General features: G+C 37.1%; 1 protein-coding gene across 2 annotated transcripts; it reads left to right on the forward strand.

Moving 5' to 3' along the window:
• ANAPC4 (anaphase promoting complex subunit 4) lies at nt 1-19,374 on the forward strand. 2 transcript variants are annotated; one of them, XM_040064868.2, is made up of 28 exons: nt 1-185; nt 793-898; nt 1,779-1,911; nt 3,132-3,206; nt 3,331-3,357; nt 3,461-3,505; nt 4,960-5,044; nt 5,407-5,517; nt 6,047-6,130; nt 6,386-6,472; nt 7,171-7,235; nt 7,329-7,371; nt 7,479-7,555; nt 7,986-8,086; nt 8,166-8,217; nt 8,518-8,573; nt 9,739-9,785; nt 10,697-10,753; nt 10,913-10,969; nt 11,516-11,609; nt 12,278-12,375; nt 12,875-12,936; nt 13,028-13,066; nt 13,152-13,253; nt 14,328-14,405; nt 15,117-15,287; nt 16,457-16,580; nt 16,937-19,374. In XM_040064868.2, exons 1-28 carry the CDS (start codon nt 78-80, stop codon nt 17,150-17,152), a joined length of 2,400 nt encoding a protein of 799 aa, XP_039920802.1. In that variant the 5' UTR covers nt 1-77; the 3' UTR covers nt 17,153-19,374. The 2 variants fall into 2 exon arrangements, with proteins under 2 accessions (XP_039920802.1, XP_039920803.1); XM_040064869.2 differs by lacking the exon at nt 1-185 and having other exon boundaries at nt 855-991; nt 16,937-19,333.
• The last annotated feature ends 815 nt before the right edge of the window (nt 19,375-20,189 follow it).

Genomic DNA, 20,189 nt, shown 5'->3' on the forward strand with positions numbered 1-20,189 from the left:
CGCCCCGCCCGTTGCCGCGGCGGGAAGCAGGAGCGGAGGCCTGGCGGGGGCGGAGGCCCGGTAGTGGCGCCGCAGCCATGCCCGCTTTCAGGCAGGTGGGCGAGAAGCAGCTGCCGCAGGAGGTCGTGTTCATGTCGTGGTCCCCCAAAAGGGACCTCATCGCCCTGGCCAACCGAGCGGGGGAGGTGAGTGCGGGTGCCGGGAAAAGGAGCACGGGAGGGACGGGCGCTGCTTCTCCCTGCAGGCCCAGACGCCTTTGCTGTTCCTTGGGGCATGTTTCTCATAAGCCTGGCCAGGTATTTAGGGATAGCAATTTTTAAAATCAAGCATCTTAATACTTACTGCTCCTTCATTTTTTTGCATTATGATTTCTGACCGATTTCAAGTATGAATCGCTCATTGCTTGTTTGTGGGATTTTAAAGGGCATGAAAGTTCCTATTTAAATTAAATCTACTTTTAAATCTACTTTTCCCTCCGGAACTGCAGTATGTGATCATGCATGAAGACGAGACTTGGGCTTTCGGGCTGTCTGCTAGAGAGGTGATGGGTAACTCCTGTTGCTTAGGAGCTTGTATCCTTATGCAAGGCTCAGCTTGTTTCTCAGTGCCGCTGTAAACTGTGTGCGGCCCTCTAAAAGAACATAGCAGTGAATCATCTGCTAGAGGAGCAAGTCGTGTTTAAGACCTCTGAGTTAAAAACTGGTTAAAAAACTCTGTGCAGCTTGAACTGATTTACAAACAGTAATTATTAACAGGAGAATGTGGTTTGTCTTTAATGCATGTGCTTTGTAGGTTTTACTTCATCGGCTTGCAAACTTTCAACGTGTGTGGAGTTTGCCTCCAAATGAAAATACAGGAAAAGAAGTGACTGCTCTTGCTTGGAGACCAGATGGAAAAAGTAATGTCAAGTATATGAGGTGATATGGTGTGATGAAACCCCATGGGAAATCATGAATGATGATACCTCTCATCCGTGAAAGAAATTTTTCAAGTAAACTGTGTTTGAAGGGAAGGGTGGCTTTATTTTATGTAGGCTCATTCACAGTAATAGAGAGATTAACGCTGCTGAATGCAATTGCAAGAAAGATTTTAAGCCAGATTTATGTCCCAAATGCTACTTTTCAGGGTATAGCAAAATTTCTACCTCCTAACTAAGGAGGATATTTTGTATGAATGACAAAGTCTATTGGGAGAGAAAGAAGCTTTCTGATCAGGATTGATTGAAGAGCTTAACTTGCTTAGCATAGGCAAAACTTTGTAGGCTAAAATTGCTCTAATTATAGACCACAGAAGAAAAAAAAAGCTTTTTCCTTATTAATAGAAATGATGTTGAAATTAGTAGCTTAATCAACTTATGCCAGAAATCATTTAATTTTTGATTCACTGGAGGTGGGAGAATGGGAACAATCTTCTTCCATGACATGTGGATAAAAACTACCTATGTTATTTTATGATGGCAGCTGAAGAGTTTAAGAAACTTCTTCTTATAAGGAAGTAAATACAGAAACCTCTGCCTGCTATTTGCTATTATGGATGCAGAAAGTTAGGAAGAAAGTGATGCAAAAGTTACTCAGCAACTCCTAATTTGTTTTTTGTCCACCAAACCTTTCTGATGGACAATGTTATATATAATATTGGACTCAAGTTTGCAAAATTGGTAGCCTCTACTTTATCAGAACTATAGTTAGAGGTGTTAGAAGCATGTTCAGTGCTAGGTCAGTGTGAGATACAGAGTTTTTCATATTGGTTATTTATACATTTTACTTGTCTTTCTCTAGTTTTGGCTTTTGGCCTTGCCGATACCAAGCGGATTATTCTGTGTGATGTAGAAAAACCTGAAAGCTTGCACTCCTTCTCTGTGGACTTATCTATTACATACATGCATTGGATGGAAGTAACTGAGGAAAACAGGTGAGTCTGAAAAGAACTAAATCACAGGCTATGTAATGCCACCTTACTGATAACTTATACTCCCAATGTTACAAGCAGTCACATAAAGTAATACAGTATTCCACAGCTGTTTTTCACCACTTGGCTAAAATTTTCTTTTTTTTAGAACAGACACTTTTCATATGCTTATTTTTAGTGCTTATACCTTATCTTGTGGTTCTTCGGGAAATACATTAAATTTCAGCATGATCTTGTGCTTCTCCTTCTAAAGAGCTGCCTAATCTAGTGTTAGAATGTACAGCCTGTCTTCTGATCCAGTTTGCTTCAATACCAGTCAATTTATTAAACTAATTATGATAATGTTATGTTCATCTATTTTGTTAGTCAGAAATAAGTATTATATTTAAAACTTTCTTCTATGTTTTCAAGATCTTTATTTTGGTGTTTACATCTTTCATGTTTTGTCCTGTGTGTTACAATTCCAATGGCAGTTCTGTTGTTCAGGAAGTCGGATTATCCCCAGTGACCATGAACTCTGTGTGATTGAATAATTCTCAGCAGCGCTTGTGACCTGGATGACATCACGGTCCCTATTTCTGTTGTCTTAAAGAAACCTCTGATATGTACTTTATGGCAGTGCAAGAACACAGTTAAATAAAACATTTATTTAGAGGAGGCAGGTGGTGTAAGCTCCTGACTTGAGGATTTCCCCCATCACCTTCAGTAAGCATCAGTCTTAAAACAGCAAGAAAATACCTGTGTCTCAAACCACGCTATCATTCTTCCCCTGGTGGGGATAGGCTTAGCTTCTTATGGGGAGTCTCATCCTTCTGACGTACCTAAGATGTGATATTAAGTATTATGCTTTGATCTTCCTCTCACTGCAATGTGTCTTTAGCTGTTTTGAGGTGTGGGTAGGTTGTACTGCAGGTTTTGAGAGAGCTTAAACAGAAAGCCTCTGACAGTAACTGCACTACAGGTAACGAAGGATTTGGTGACGAGCCTCTGAGCCATCAGATACAAACTTTATTCACTGGAAATAAAAAAAAGATTTTCAGTCCTTTTATTAGTTTGATCACTTGATAAGTTATTAAAGGTCCCATAAAGGCCTATCCTCTGATATTTGTAATTTTTATAAACGTAATGCATTGAATATATACTCTTAATTCTGGAGTTGAAAAGAAAGTCTCTTCCTCACTTTTACAGCTTGGATAATCAAGACAGTATTATGTCTTTTTCAGTGTTCTCACTTCCTTTTACAATGCTGAAGATGAGTCAAACCTCCTTTTGCCTAAATTACCAGCACTACCAAAAAAGTAAGTGTTACACGAATAAGTTTGAGGAAATACCATTTGTCATTTGTTGTTATTTTGATTATTCATGTTTAATGCTCTACAGATGTCTGATCATTGTTACTGACAGTAAATATTTTGTTTTCAGTTACAGTACCACTGCAAAAATTTTCAGGTAAGAAATTGTCATGTTATAACTCTCTTTATTTTTGTTTTGTTTTGTTTTCTGGTATTGAGACAAAGTACATAAGCCCTAATCATGCGTTTTGTATTTTCAGTGAAGAAAAATCAGATGAGATTATGAAGCTTCTGGGTGATGTCAGGTAAATTCTGGCTGTGTGTTGTTGGTTGAGGTTTTTGGTTTGGTTGCTTTTTTAAAGGTATAAAATAATGGATAATTGAGTTTACTGTTGTTAATAGTTTTTAAAGTCTTAGAGAAATTATATGGAATGTCTTTTTTTATGTACAAAGGTAAAGTTCAAAGCCTATATTAAAGTTTCCATCAGTTACCTTTTCCCCTTAGTTTAGACAGATTATAAGGCACTTTATCAGCAACTGCTGTTGGTGTCATATCTTCTTTTTCTTAGCAGATTTCTTGGGGTGCATTTGAAGGCTGATTTGTGTGTTACTTAACCTGGTCTTGGAGACATTTGTGAATGCTTGTTCGATACAGAGAATTCCTGGGGTTTTGTATGAGTGTGACAAATCTAAACTTAAAAGTAGCTCTGGAACTAGCTGTATCAGTTACTTTGAAATCAACATCTGTTACTAGGAAACACGTGAAGGGCAGCTGGTGGAAGTGTTAGCAGACTGAGACTGGCTTTGTGCACTGCCTTGTGCTGCATTTTTGAGGAGGGCACTTAATGTCTGTGCCTTGTTTTTTCCATTTCAGTTTTACCACTCAGAACCTCCCTCCTTAATTCAAATCTGCATCTCTAGCACCAGTTATTCCTTTTTAAAACTCAGTAGCTCTTCTTACAGTAGGATTTCCTTGCTTGAGAGACAGTGAGCTGTTCTGTGGTGTAGGAGCTTTGTGAATTACCTCTGCTTCCTTCATCCACTCAGTTAATCAAACCAAAAATTTTTTAAGATACTGTTTTCCTAAGTTCTGTGTTGGCTTTAACAGAAACATTCTGCTTCGAGACATGTTTATTTAGATATGTAACAGGCAGAAGTTGCAGTTAATTTTCTTGCATTTGTGGGCTTTTTTCCCAAGCCAGTGTAGCACATATGTATTAATAAGTGAGCAACACATAGACCTGTCTGTCCCAGACTATTCTTTGCACTGAGTGTCTGTTTCTAATGCTGTTACTTCTGTGGCTGTTATTGCTACTGCATCCATTTCAAATGTTCATTGCCTTTGAGGTGCTGAGGAGTGCCGCTGAGTGAGTGTGACAAACTCACTCAGGGTAATTCAAAGTAGCTTTGCAATGCTTTCCAGCCTGCACTGGTAAGGGGAAGGTTGCTAGAAAGGTGTTACTTTTAGTGAAAAAGGACTCTGTGACTAAACTGTACTGTCCCCATTCTCTCAGTTAGTGTAGTAATTGGTACTCTTAATATAAATGTTAGGGGCAGGTTTTATCAATAAAATCCAAGCTAATTTGTTAGTTTGTTTTTAAATTTCTTGAATTGTGGAATGTAACACAGTGTTTCCTTTTGTGCAGTGATTCTTCAGGGGAGCACTATGAAAGGAATGGAATTTAAGTATTAATAATTTTTTCTGTGTGCATTCAAAATTTTTCAGTATGCTTATTAACACATTCTTCTATTTTTATAGACTTAATGCTCTTGTCCTTGGTGGCAGCTCAGGATTTATTGAGATATATGCTTACGGAATGTTCAAGATTGCTACAGTAAATGGGGTACGTTTGGTTCCTTTCCATATTTTTTCTTCATTATATACCAAACTGCAGCTGAATTGAGTGATAATATACATATGCTTACACATAAGTGAAACTGGGCTGCTGAATTTAAAGAAACTTACTGATTGGGTTGTTAGTTTTTGATGGAAAGGCATTGTAACTGGGAAATTTAACATCTTGTTTCAAAGTATACTGTTAATACACAATAAAAACAGTGGGCTTGTTCATGAGCAGTAGCTGAAAATTACATTTTGTTTTTACATGTCATTGAACACAGTCTTTGTATGTCAATGTGTTAGAGCAGTAAATATGTCTTAGAGGAAATGAAATGTTTTATTAACTTGTAAGCTGGAATCCTTCAGGTGGCAGGTTCTTGTCGTGGACTATGTTTGTCCAGTGATTTGAAATCACTGTCCGTTATTACTGAGATACAAAGCTCTTCAGACAGCGAAGCAGAGATAACTTATTTTCAGGCAAGTAAATGAATTTTAAAATGTTGTTTTGAAAGTAAAACTACTTTTAAAATTACATTCTGGTAGTCTTATTGCTTTCCCATTATTTGCAGAAAAACGAAACTACCGGTTTTAGCCATTCTGAAATTAACTCCAGTTTAGCTTTTGAATTTATGATGTTAACTTGCATTTTCACTGATGAGACTGACAGTGGTGATCTGAGGCATTCTTTTAAAGTACTACTTTTAGAATAATATGAATTTATTCAACTACAATTACAATTATTCAGTTTTTCTTCATTCTGCACACAAAGGCATAACAGCAATGCCTTTCCAGAACAGTCATTCTTAAAACTATTACTGTTAAAGCTCCGAAATACCAGGGTTTTTTATAGATGTATTAAAAATAGTAATTATTTCTTTGAATTAAATTTATTTTCCTCATAAAATCAAACTTAAGGAATTGAGAACTAAGAGAATTTCTGTGGCTCCTTCAAGTCTTTTATTTCTGTAATCATCTGTTAAGTGTTGCTTTTTTTCATTTGTTATAGTTGGACACTAGTCTGTTATCAAGTTACTTACCTGAGGTAACTCGAATGGCCCGGAAGTTTACTCACATTTCAACTCTGTTACAGGTAAGTTGTGTTACACCATCCTTTTAGTCTCGTGGTTCTGCAGGCTTTGGCATTCTAATGCAAGTGAAATAAATGCTTTCTAGTAGGAAGCTTGAGTTGGTTTTAAGTAAATGTAGAGTTCCAACTTGGAATTTGATAATAAATTTGATATGAGATCTACCGTATATCTTTCCTCTATATTGTAACATCCATTTTTTCAATGTGTTATTGAAGGGGAGAAAGGAAATAATACTAATACCAGTTTCTATATTTCAGTATATAAAGCTGTCATTGACATGCATGTGTGAAGCATGGGAAGAAATACTGATGCAGATGGATTCACGACTAACAAAGTTTGTACAGGTACTGTAGGATTAACCATCCTTTTGGAAAAACAATTTTTGCAGTTGTTCTTGTTAGTCTACAGTGTATCTTAATGTTTAAGCATGATGCCTCCAGATAACAGTCTCTAAGTTCAGAGACAGCCTGGAAGTTATTGTGTGTCAAATGCTCTCTGATGCTGAAGGGACCTGTGTACAATCAAGCATAATTATATTGTGATTTATTTATTCTGAATTTTTAGAAAACCATAGCTTTCAGCTCAGCTGTTGATCAGTTGCTTCCTATTTAAGGTTGTACTCTTTGTACTTAAGTCATTGATAAACTGATTACTGTATATGTTCAGTAACAACACTTACAGCCTAGTTCAATGGAGCACATATAAGTATCCATGTTTGAGATGCTACTGGATTTGCTTAAATTTTGCGTTCATTGGCGATGGCCAGAAGTTAATGAATCAGGTAATTTATTTATATTTTAAAATAAATTCGTGGTGATGGCAAACTGCTTAGAATTTTTATTGCATAATGCAGTTGAAAACAGCTTGAAATACTAGAAAAATTTTAGTGATCAGAAAATTTTCAGTGATCGGTAGTCTGATTTCGGCATTCAAAGGTATTGGTGGGTTCTTTGAAATACTTTATATGGAGTGTTTGTGAGATAATTTGGTAGCCTGGATGTAATCTCCTCACCAATTTTATTTCAATCATTTTGACTGACAGGAAAAGAATACAACCACTTCTGTTCAGGATGAGTTTATGCAGCTGTTGTTATGGGGCAAAGCAAGGTAGTTACTGTTGTTTTATCTGAGTATGCCTTTGCATTTGATGCTGAAACACAAAATTAAATGCCTATTTGGTTCTCTCCCCACCTTCTTCAGTCTGGAACTTCAGGCATTACTAATGAACCAACTGACAGTAAAGGTACGTTAACATTTTGTAAAACATACTAAACTAATCTATTTCAATATCTTTTAATCATTTTTATGGTAACAGAACCTTATTATATGATTGTATTTCTTTGTTAACAGGGTTTAAAAAAACTTGGTCAGTCCATAGAGTCTTCCTATTCCAGTATACAAAAGTTGGTTATAAGTCATTTGCAGAGGTAAGTACAGAATTTTCAATGAATTATAGATTTAGTGGCATATTATGTGCTTTGCTAAAAGACAATATGCTGTCTTGGTGTTGCTTTCTCTGTAGGCGTGCTGGTACGGAGAGTGTGATCGTGGCAAAATGTATTATTTTACTTTTGCATAGTAGAGAATTAGTGAAGTGTTTTGAACATGATACATCACCTGTAAATTGCTGGCTGGTGTGTTTTATAGGATCTATGCAAAATATTCACACTATCTTTATGTGTCATTGGGACAATATCTGCTTTTCTCTGAAGTCATACCTTACCTCTTGTTCATGTCAGACCACCTTATAAAGCTTTGCACTTTGTGCATTAAATGGTAAAAATGTAGCATGCAGCAGAGCAATGAATTTCCAGAGGGTGAATAAAAAAATTATTCTTCTTTCCTCTGCCTTCCTAGCGGCTCTGAGGCACTTTTATACCACTTGAGTGAATTGAAAGGAATGGCTTTATGGAAACAAAAATATGAGTCTCTGGGATTAGATGCATCTGGAATTGACGGTACAGTAGTTTGTGTGCTACCTACCTGCTCTGATTTCACTTTTGAAAGCTTAATAATAATGGTTAGCTTTTTTTACAGAGGCTATTACTGCTGTTGGTTCTTTCATCCTGAAGGCAAATGAGCTGCTTCAGTAAGTATAAAGTGTGGAGAGTTAAAAAAACCCATTCCTATTCAGTCTTGGGGGAGATTGATGGGCTAGGAATAGAGGAGATTGGGAGAGCAAGACTCCTCTGTTGGTGGTGAGCTTTTGCCTTGTCTCACTGCATGTCAGACTCATACCACAGAAATAGTCTTACTTGAAATGTTGCATTGGGCATTTTGAAAAAAGCTGTCAGTGCTTTACCACCTTTCTGTGGTAAAGATGGGACTTAAGCCTGGAGCAGCTTGTGACAGTCAGATTTTGTAGTTTCTTTTCTTGTTTCTTGTTTAGAGTGATCGACAGTAGTATGAAAAACTTCAAGGCATTTTTTCGATGGCTCTATGTTGGTAAGATTGGTGACATAGTAATCATCCAGTATGTGTTTTATATCGTAACCATTGCAATGCAGGCAAGTAACTAGGTCAATCTTAGTAATAACCATCTATTTTTTTTTTCTATCATAGAAAATTTCTGGACTGTAGAGGGATATAGTTGATGAGGCAAGAGTAATTATAATATTAAACACAGATTATAAATTTGGTAGTTCTCAATTAAATTTAGTATATGTAGAGTTGGTATTGTATATACTTGACCTGTAATGCTGCTCCAAAGTGTTTTCTGCTTCATGAGCAATTTACTAATCTTGGAGAAAAATAAAGGACTTTTTTTAGTCCTCACCAAATTTGAAGCATAGTCTAATTCTCTTTTACTCCGTTACTTGCTGTTTTCTCCTGTGACAGCCTAGTGACTTGTAAGGTTCTGCACAGATGTAAACAGTCTCTGGATGTCCACATGCACTTAGTAGCCACCTTCAGTTGTCTCTGGGTAGCTGCAGAGAAAATGTTAGAAATAAGTGAAGCACACTGTATTTTAGCGTGCTTGTTTTTATGAAGTATTTATGAATAACTTCTATTTGATCTTTTTAAAACTACTTTACAAAAACTAAATGGTATTACCAGATATTGTAAAAGCACCAGATATGCAGTGTTAGTACTTACTAGCAGGAATATAATAGTTCTAATTCTAAAAATTGCAGAAAGCAGAACTATCAAAATTCTCTATCATTGTTATGTTCACTGTTTGTTTGGTTTCAAACTAAACAGAGAACTTTATCCAAGCCTTGCAGATTTAAAATTAATCCTGTGCAATTCTCTTAAAACACATTTTTCTGAGTGACAGTTTTAATGTATTTTACATATATCCATTTTTGTACTCTTAGTATGGACATGAAAATATTCTTATGAACCCTTTTCATAATAATTTTGTTTCAGTCTCGTACAGGGTAGAATGTAGTTGGAAGAGATTAAAGATAAAAATTCTTCAAGATTTGTAATGTAAGCTAGTGAGACTAGAGAGACTTATTTTCAGTCTTGATTTGTAATTCCTCATTCCAGGCTCTTTTGCAGGTTCTAATGAAGTAATCTCTTTTAACAGCAGTGTCTTATTACATACACTTGAAAAATTAAGAGTATTAGGAAAACAATGCAATAAGAATATAATTTTTTCCCTCAGCCATGTTGAGGATGTCAGAAGATCATGTACTTCCAGAGCTGAACAAGGTAATAGTAATGTTTCCTGGTAAATGGTGATATCCTCTATATTCTGCTCATCTTGAAAGCAGAATTAAAGGTTTCTTTTTGTTCCATAACTTAAAGGGTAGTGTCTGTGCCATTTGTTTAAGAAAGGTGATTCCTGCACATTCACACTAATAAGCTGTTGTGCATGAATTACTTTTTCTTTCTTTGTTAACACTACTGTATTTAGTACTCTGGCTATGCAAGGCCTCTGTATAGCAGCTCTTTATGTGCCCTAAGTGATGAAGTTAACCAGAGTGAGATTTCAATGTGTTTATCAATGCTCCAGTAATGGAGAGGGAATGTATAATAACACAATAATATAATAATAATACCTGCATCGAATTTGCAGTCACCATCACACTGCCCTCAGCTGAGGGCAGCGGTGCCTTCCAGAAATAAATAGGCTGGAGGAATGGACAGGTAGGGACCTCCTGCAGTTCATGAAGGACAGAATGCAAGGTTCTGTTTTGGGGTGGGTTGAGCGCCTGTGCGTGCACCGCTGGAGCCCATGTGGCTATAAAGATGGCCAGCTCTGCTGAGATGATGTGGGAATCACTGGGCATGAGCCAGCAGTGTGCCCCAACAAAGGTGGGCAGGGGTGACCAGGGCTGTAGTAATGAGAGCATGGCCAGGAGGTCAGGGGAAAGGAGTTTTTGTCCTCATTTGGCACTTGTAGGTTGCACTTCCGGTTTGCAACCGTCCTATACAATACAGGAATAGTCTGGGATGAGTTCAGCAGAGGACTCCCAAGCAGGCTGGAGGCTGGAACATTTGCCCTGTGAGCACAGGCTGAGGGTGCTGTGCTTGTGCAGCCTATAGAACATTTTTTCTGTGCTCATTGAAATGTATTTCTTACCCTGTTGTTTTCTCACTGGTTTTTTTTTTCCTCTTAGATGACTCAAAAAGATATCACATTTGTTGCTGATTTTCTTACTGAGCACTTCAATGAGGTCAGTGATACTGGTTTTCAAAGTACATGACTTGACTGCATTTTTGCTGACAATAGCTGAATCTGAAAAAAATCTTAGAATAATTTGGTCATCTTTTTGTTTGCTACTTCTCTTTATTTTTGTGTTTAAATAATGGGTTTGTTTGCATTATTTTTTTAGGCACCAGAACTTTACAATCGTAAAGGAAAATACTTCAACGTGGAGAGAGTTGGCCAGGTAAAGAGCTTAGGAATAAATGCAAAAAGAATAAATGAGAGAATCCTTAGATAGAGAAGCTTTTAAAGCTGTGTCCACTTTTCTTCCCTGGCCCTTTTGCTCTGTGTTGCACATACCAGTAATGGCAAAAGAGAGTAAATTGTTTCCCTTTACTATTAGGAAAGTGAGGGTTTAAAACCTTGTAGTTTCACTTTACACACACTGTATTTTTAGAAGACAAAAACATTTTGCAGCAGTAGTAAAACTCTAAAAGCCAGCTTCAGTAAAACTGATATATTTGTTGTCTATATGGCATTAATCACTGCATTTCAAAACATCTGTGTACATACTTGATTTAAAAATCAGTTTCTTAGGGAAATATCACCATGATCTTAAACAATAGTTGATTTTTCTTATTGTTTCTGGGTGGAATATATAGTTTTAAGATCATGGCATATTAATTTAACAAGAAATGTGTAATATACTTACTAGAGCCAATAGTGAAGGTGAATTCTAATGTTCCCTATTCTTAAATTGCAGTCTTAAAAATGTGTGTTACTTTTCTAGTACTTGAAAGATGAAGATGATGATCTTGTGTCACCACCTAATACAGAGGGGAACCAATGGTTTAACTTTCTTAAAGACAGTACTCATCTTAAAGGTAATGTACTCTCACAAAAAAGAAGTGAATGCAAGATATATGTAGAATGCAACAAATGTGGAAGAGTTATCTTTTTTCATGCTTATGAGTTACTTTTGTAGTGTAACTCGTTGGTCTTCATCTGAGTGGAATGAAATAAATGGGCCTTGTTATTTTGCAGAGGATTTATGTAGCTGCTTACCCAGTCAGTTACCACTTTCTGGATATTGGGAGTTCCCAGTTTTTCTGTCCTGGTCTCAGAAGTGTTGGCTTGGAAGGAATCCCAGAAGAGGTCTATTTTAGCATATCTTAATTCCAGTTCGAGAAAGTAATAGTTATGTTTAGGTTGTACCTGAGCTAAGTGTCCTAACTTGTTCTCTTTCACTGGAGTCTGAGACTGTTTTGTTAATTAGTGGTGAAAAAGAAGTAAGAGACTATAATGAGCAGATGATGGACAATTATTCTAGTTTAACTTTAGAAACCAAAGACTGTAAAACCTTGACAGAATAAGCTGCGTATAATAGAATTTGTCACAGTTGCCTTTTTCTGCCTATTTAATTCAATTAAAAGGGGGGAAATGGTGCATTTTTGTTTGGAAAATAATCTTTAAAAAACCTGGGTTTAGAGATAATAATGGTGTAATGTATTTTTAGAGATACAAGCATTTTTAAAACTAACTTTATTTACAGAAAGCCCACTTCTGTTTCCCTACTATCCTGAGAAATCACTGCACTTTGTCAAAAGGCAAATGGAAGGGATCATTGATCACTGTTTACAAAAGCCAGCAGTAAGTTCAGTTTTTACAAATGATAACTTCCTTTTAGGGATAGTGGTCAACTGAAGGTAGCAGTCATGCTTAGCAAGACCTGAAGCTTTAATCTTTGCCTTTGAGTGCCTACAACTTGGGTGTAGTCCAACTTCACTGCTGGGATATCTCAAGCCTTTGGCCAGAGAAAGCACAGTGTGGGATTTTTTTGTTTAACATATTCTGTCCACATGATTTTGGGATCTGGTTTTAATGTTAATTATGTGTGTGTATGTGCTGTGTACCAGAAAACTGTGTTGGTTAGCAATATATTAGTGTAATATGGAGAAACATGAAAGAAGTGTGTGAAGTGACAGTAGAGTTTGCATTAGGGATGTTTATTCCAGGATAAATATTGGTGGAATTTTCTTTCAGATGTATTCAGAGGTTGGTGCTTCATTGGGGTTTTTTTTGTCTTAAAACATGTATAATTATGAATAACTGCTGGTCTTTTATGGTCTATTTTTATTATATTTGTTAGGATGTGATTGGAAAGTCAGTGCATCAAGCAGTCTGCATGTCTCTCTACAAAATTTGTCAAAGGTATTTCTTTACTAAAAGCAGCTAAATAAATAAGCAACTAAAACTGATGCCTAAGTAGCATTTTATAACCTGTTTTGTCTTTCCTTTGCAGTGAAGATTCCACACCTCAGTTAGTTAAATTACCGTTTCTGTAAGTATGCTGCTATTCCTTGTTCCATGTAGTTTACCCCTTATTAAAACTTGATCTAAATTTTCATTTCTTCCCCACATTGCAGGTGGAATGACAAGACATCTAATTTACATTATGTTCTCTTCACCATGTTAGAAAATTCTATTTCTAAAATACACATTTTGAGGAGACATACTGATACTTCCAGGTAAGGCAAAAAGAGGGAAAAAGTGTTGTGTGAGCTTTGCCACATTTGTACAGAGACAGTTACAATTTAAATCTATTTGTGAAAATAAGGAATGAGCACGATGAATACAATCTTTCTTGGATACTAGAGAAAATGAGGAGTACATTAAGTGCAGCAGGAAACTGCAGCAGAAGTTTGTGTTATATTAGACTCAGAAAATCTGATCTCAAGACCCAAGATTGTTCTGGGATAAGGAAAAAATCAGACTCCATTAGATTGCTGCTCACAGAATTACTTATCAGTGCAAAGTTCAGAAAAATTACAGAAAATCACACTTCCAGTGTTGCTTTGTCTTTGATTTATGTCTTGCAGTCTGTAATTTAATACTTTTGGAAACATGGGAACTGCACTCAAAGGTGCATCAAATAGAATGCTTCTCTTTTAGGGTGTGGATGTGTGTACCTCGATGTCATTTGTCACAGCATGGGTGTGCTGATACAACTGTTCAAGCTCCATTCTATCAGTGGGATGGCTGAAATAAGCTAGGTTTAAAAACAACAAAAACTCCTCTCTGTAAAATACTGATTTTTATAATCTGTCATTTAATTTGAGAAGACAATGAATTGGATGAGACTGATGGAGTGGGAATTTGTAAAGCACTTTCACTGCTAAGGAAGGCATATGGTGAAACTATCTTTGTGTTTCCAGTTAATAGCTGCTGGTGACAGAATTACTGCCCTGTGGTGCCTTCTTGTTCCTCCCTCATTGATACCTAAAACAATCTAAGCTCTTTTGCTCTGGATTAACAAGTAACATAATGAACCTGAGACTAGGACAATTGAGCAAAGAATTCAGCAAAGAACTGCATCCCATAAGCCAGGTGTAGTTTTCCATTTGACTCCATTAGTCACATTTTTCTAAGAAACAGAAGAATTTAAAAGGTTCCCATCCACAAATCACATAATTTAGCCATGTATTGTGCTAAGCTTAGGTAGGCTTTTACACCAGCTTGTACCACAGTTGCCATTAGAGATTTTGGATTCTCAGTGAAGGGAAAGGCTTTTTTCACTGAGAAAATTAACTCTGTTTTTCTAGGTCTGTCAGTAATGGAATTCTTGCAGTAGAGTTTGGAAACTTCTTGAACAACAGTATAAATGAGAGCTCAGAGTCCAGGTCAGTATATTTGATTTTTCTTGCAGATTGCTGAATTAAAGATCATATTTCCTAAGGGTTTTCTTGCATTGTTATCTTTGAAGTTAACTCACCTGGCTGAATGAAGGTGTGAGAAATGCACATGTGCATGAAGCTGCAGAGTCATGCAAATCTTACTTTGCACTTCATCTCAAAGTCAAATAAATTTTAGTTTTCCAGTTGAAAACTAAAGTTTTAACATGTGTGCAAGAAACAAATCTAGCTGGAAACAAGTATTGTTTATCTCTGTGATATTCTTTAAGTAAGATGAGACTGTATGCCTGAATGTAGCCATCTTACAGGGCATATGGTAGACTAAACTCATCCTTTTCATGCAGAAGAGCCAGATGTGATTCTCCCTCAGTACCTTCAGCTGTATTTCTAAATTTTCTTTGGTATTTATGTTTACTGTTTCTTATGTTTCATCTGAAATGTGAAAGTTGCTATTAAGGTGTTTTTGTGAGTTGCTTCTTTTTCCCCTTCAGAATCCTTTTTCCTGCATGATAGAGGAGTCTGCCAGGTGACTGCTGTCATTCAGTGTCACAGCTGCACAATTGACCTCTTTTATTATTTGCAATAAAGCTCCCTGTTAAGTATTGAATACTTTTTAACATGAGTGCTGTGCAACTTTAAAATATTTTAGTTCTGTATTCTCGTATATTACTTGATGCTTTCTAAATTATTTTTCTATAGATGCTACAGTTGTTTGGATGCTCACTTCTATGATGATGAAACTGTAACTGTAGTTCTGAAAGAGAGTGTGCAACAAGAGGGGAAGGAGAGAGTCTTGGCTCAGCTGCCTTTATCTTCAGTGTATTCGGATGAGGACCAAGATAGGAAATTCATTTGGGATTCTATGGAAAGGTATTGAAAAACCTTGAGCAAGTCTGAAAATGTAGAACTGAAAAGCAAATTAAGCAAGTACTGTAATTGTATACAGTTACTCACTCATACTTCGCTTGTGTGAAAATATTTTAAAGACACAAACTCCTTTTGTGCCAGGAGAAATGGAAGCTTCCTAAACTGTTTTGTGGTTTTTGGGAGGTTCATTTTGGGTTTTTTGATACTCATACTACTTTTGTATCTGGCTGTCATGAAATGCAAAGATCAGCTGAAGGCACCTTGTAGAATCAGAAAACTTCCTTTCTTTAGAAGATGCTAACTTTGCAGGTCAGAATACTTCAGTTTAGGTTGTTTCCAGCATATGTGCTCCTAAACCTCTGCCTTGTGATAAGAATACAGTTATTTCTCGATCTTTCCCTTGTAGTCACCCTTACAAATGCTATTAGCTTAACCTTAAAACATCAGAACAGGTACTGCTGTCTGCATTGGCAGGTAGAGGAGAGCATCAAGTGAAAGTGAGCACACACACAAAGGCCAATGTAGTTCAAGCAGTGAATCCTATCCTTTACTTGCTGTGTGTCCCTTGCTTTTTTTTTTCTCCCATTCTTCTCTGGTGGTTTGCTTAAGATGCATTTTTATTTCAAAATAAAGAGCCACACTAAACTGTAAATTAACTTTTTTATACCACAAGTATGTTGTATATTGAAGAATGAGTAGAAAATATTAAGAGCAAGTTCAAACTAATCCTGGCTGCTCTAAGAGGTAGGTGAGTGCCTTCATACAATCCCTGTGAGTAGGTTAGTGATGCATATTTGAAAGGTCATGGAGGCCAAAGTTGTGTGTTAGGGGAGGCACTGCATCCAGGACTGTGTTTGGAAACTCCTCTTTGTGCAGAGAAGAGGTTTGAAGAAAAGCCACCCACATCCTGCTATAGCTATTTCTTGTGGGAAGATCAGACTTTACAACTTGCTTCTCACCGGCTCTAATGTTTTTTATTTGGCTGAGACATGCTGTGTCTCTACAGCTGGATCTCCTGCTCTAGAGTATTGTAGTGGCATTACAATGGTTTCAGAGGCTTATTGGCCTGTTGCATATGATGAAATTTAGACATAAGAAACTGCAGGTTTTTCTTAGAACTGCAGTTGTTTCTTGTGAAGCAGCTTTGTGCTTTTTTTCCTTGCTGTGTGCAGGCTGGATGAGCGAAGTGGTGAGATACCCACACGTACTGTCTTCTTGGAGAATCAGTGGAGAGTGCTGGAGAATATGAAAGCTCAGTACGTTTCTGTAAATGGCATTAGAAAAGTTTCTTGTGTGGTAAGTGCAATATCTCTGAAAAAGCCTGTGTATTAAAGGAAGTGTGCTGTCTGAAGTGGTAACCTAAAAGTTAGCAATTTTTCTTTTAGACAAATAGATTATTTTTTCATAATCTGCTATTAGTGTGTCCAGATACAGTCATACCTGTCTAATAGCACAGGATCAAAAAACTGTAACAGAAGATAATAGATCTGCTTGCTTTAATTCTCAGCCTGTAGGGCAATTAAAAAGTTGCTAGTTCCCTTGAAACCTCCATTTCAAAGATAATGGTTATTTCCAAAGCTATTGGCAGACAATTAAAATGCTGTTGGTGTTTTTACTTAGTCATTAACAGGAACTTCTTACTGCCTCTGTAGCTAAGTTCAAACCTCCGCCACGTCAGGGTGTTTGAGATGGATGTAGAGGATGATGGGGAAGTTGAGGAAGAAGAGGAAGAAGAAACAACTCAGATTGCAGCTGGGGAAACTGATGAGCCAAATCAGCCTGCAGATGGCCAGGACAATGTGTGTGATGCATCTGCTGAAGAGCTACCTGATGAAACTGAAGAACATGAGACAAGTTTGGATCCTTAAAATAGGCTTTGGTAATAATAAAGGCACAGGACCGAACTGTAAATACTGTTTTTAATGGCACAAAGAAATTGTGTTTTGAAGAATGAACAGAAAATATTAAAAGCAGGTTCAAACTCATCCTGGCTGCTATAATAAGCAGGGACGTTATCAGTGCTGTCCCTGGGACTAGGAGTGACGTGGAGTGATACATTTGAAAGGTCATCTAACTAGTTAGAAGTAGTTTTGCTTCAGGCTGCTGAGATGATGGCTCCCATACCTCCTCAAGCAGCTGAATCAAGTTGGAATTCTGTATTGTTTCTCGGCTAAGATTGTGTTCTGGAGTACCTTTATTGACTCTTTTTTGTCTGGCACATGGTTTGGTACCAGCTAAAGCTTTGAGAGCTTTTCTATTTGCCATTTTTAATAGGTGAGGAGAAAAAGAAGTACCAAATGAAGGTTTTGTAGCTAGGTTCTTCAGTCCTGAATACTGTTATAAAGATAAAATAAAGTTGTATATAAAAACAACAAAACTTGGGGCCTAATTATTTGCTTCTCAGACTGTGTTCTAGTATGTGTTCTAATGGGTATGAAAGTTTCCTGTAGAACCTAAACGTAAGATTACAAATCAATGTAGGGCTAGTTACACAAAAAAATTTAGCAACTGTTAACGAAATGCATGGTTTTAAAAGCTCTTTAGATAACATCTGTCCTTGGTAACACGGCATTTCAATCTATGCAGTTCTTTAGTCCTCAGTGCAATATGTGTGTGTGTGATTTGTCAAATATTTGCATGTCTCAGCCTGCCTAGTTTCTGTGAATTTGTTCCTGAAAGCCTGTCTTCTCAATCTGTAATTTTTTGTAATGAAGAATTACGACAGAGTATACTTTTTATTCTGATTTAGCACTGGAGGTTGTACATAGCCCTCAGCATAATCATGTTACTTGCAATTTATATATTACTACAGGCATGATATAGTGCTAAGCAGTAGAAGCTAGAAACAGTGTTTAGAAATCTAAAATGTTTTCTTCTTCCCTACTAGCTGTCATTCTTAACTGACTTAAAACTCAGCTCTTTGAGTGAACAATGCTGCTTAATACATGATCTTCCTTCAGAACAGTGAGTGTACCTTGTATTTGTGAAGAGGACCAAATTTCCATTCTGTGCTTTAAAAAGAGATCTTTTTAAGTTGCTATTTGACATTGCAAATTTGAATTTGAATACTAAATTTGAATATTTGATTTTTAATTTGAATACTAAACTTCTCCTCTTGTTTTGAAATATACCATTTTTTAAGCGGAATTCTGAAGGTTTTGATCTCTTTGGGGGAGACCCTGATTAAACAAGCTTTCAATTTTGAAAGAGACTAGGTTTTTCCCTTTCCTAACAACCTCCTTGAGAGCTGCTTGCTCTTCATCATTCTTATCCAGCAGATGGTCGTGTCTCGAGGCACGGTGAAGCTGGCAGAAATGCCCAGCCAGGGGTGCTGTGATTTTCTGTGTAGGGCAGGTAACCCTTCTTAAGAAACTGCTGTTACATCAGAGCCCACTCAGCTTAAACCTGACCTCGTGTTCTTCCAGGAAACTTTTGCTTCTGATCTAACAGAGTTGTCACATCAGGGGCTTAGAAGTAATTGTTCTGCTGTGCTTTGTGCTGTGTGGTTTTAGTCCATGGGCATGTGGAAATCTGATCTGTCCTGCCCTGGTAATTCCTAAATTTGTGTTAGTAGCAGATGTGTCACAGGGGTATGTCTTTCAGACATCTCCCTAAGGTTATTCTGTGCACCTTTATAGTCCAATCTTGGATAAATTTGAGTGAGTGGGAGCTTTGTGTCTGGCTTGGATGAATCCATGTGCACATTGTACCTTTCACAGTGACACAGTACAGATAAACCAGAGGTCAGTGCTTCTGAATGCATTGCTGATTCCTTCTGACAAGATTTGTTGCCAGATTTCTGTAATAATAAATATGCAATGTGCTTATGCACCTCTTTTCAAAAGGGTGATAAGAAGTATTTGATCTAGAAGTATTTTAGGATTTTGGTGGTGTCGAGGGATTTTCTCACCATTTTGATCCCTTATGCTAACTGAAGTCTCAGTCAACCTTTTTCTGTGGGGAGTTGTCATAATTTACTGATGGTTTTGTAGACAAAAAGATTTCTATATTCTCAGCAAGCATGCACACAATCCACTCTGTAATACAAATCTTTAGGTCTCTAATAAACATTTACTGCTGCCTCTTTTTTAATATCTGTTTTTCATTTGGCATTACTATTTTTTAAAAATATCTTAACTTTTATTTTCTGCTTTTTACCTGTGTACTCTCTTTTCCAGACCTTTTGCCCATGCCTGTTCTTCAAAGTTAGCCCCATTGCCAAGTGTGTGCTTTGATCTCTCACTAGCTGGTGCTGTTTTGCTCCACAACCTGGACATGCCGTGGTACCACTGTCTCCCATGTGCATGGATGTTGTGGCACATTTACACCTTCCTTCATAGACAGCTGCTTGAGCTGCTCGAAAGGACAGGAGATGGATGTAGAGCAATAGTGAGCAAAAGCTTGCTTTATTATGTATACATTTGTGTTTGCAGCGGGGACAAGGGATGTGTAGCTTTTTAACAAAAGGTCCTAATGCTCCTTGACTTTAAAAAACCTACCTAAAAAAATGCCTTAAACCCCATGTGTAAAATGGGAAAGCCATTTCTGTAAGCACAGAAGTTCCTTAGTATGTGGCTTCTATTTAATATCTGTAGGCAGAATTGGTTCATGTGTCTCATTACCTACGGCACCAGTAACATCTGATCTCTCATGCTACCTGGAGCCAGCTGTTGCTCTTGGAGTTGTGGCTATAATCTTAATTTCTTGCCTCACAAGCTGGTTTAGGGGAAGAGCTCTCTTAGTCTGTGCCATAGAGCAATGGTAGCCATCTAAGAAGCCCATATAGGAGAGGGGAAGGAAGACTTCACCATGGATCACATTATAAAGCAGTAAGAACAAGAGAGAGGCAAAATGACATAGGGATATCTAGGGAGAATGTTGAGAAGTTCCAAGAAAAAAGCCAAA

The sequence above is a fragment of the Hirundo rustica genome, chromosome 5 (genome assembly GCF_015227805.2).
Source record: "Hirundo rustica isolate bHirRus1 chromosome 5, bHirRus1.pri.v3, whole genome shotgun sequence".
Taxonomy (NCBI): domain Eukaryota; kingdom Metazoa; phylum Chordata; class Aves; order Passeriformes; family Hirundinidae; genus Hirundo; species Hirundo rustica.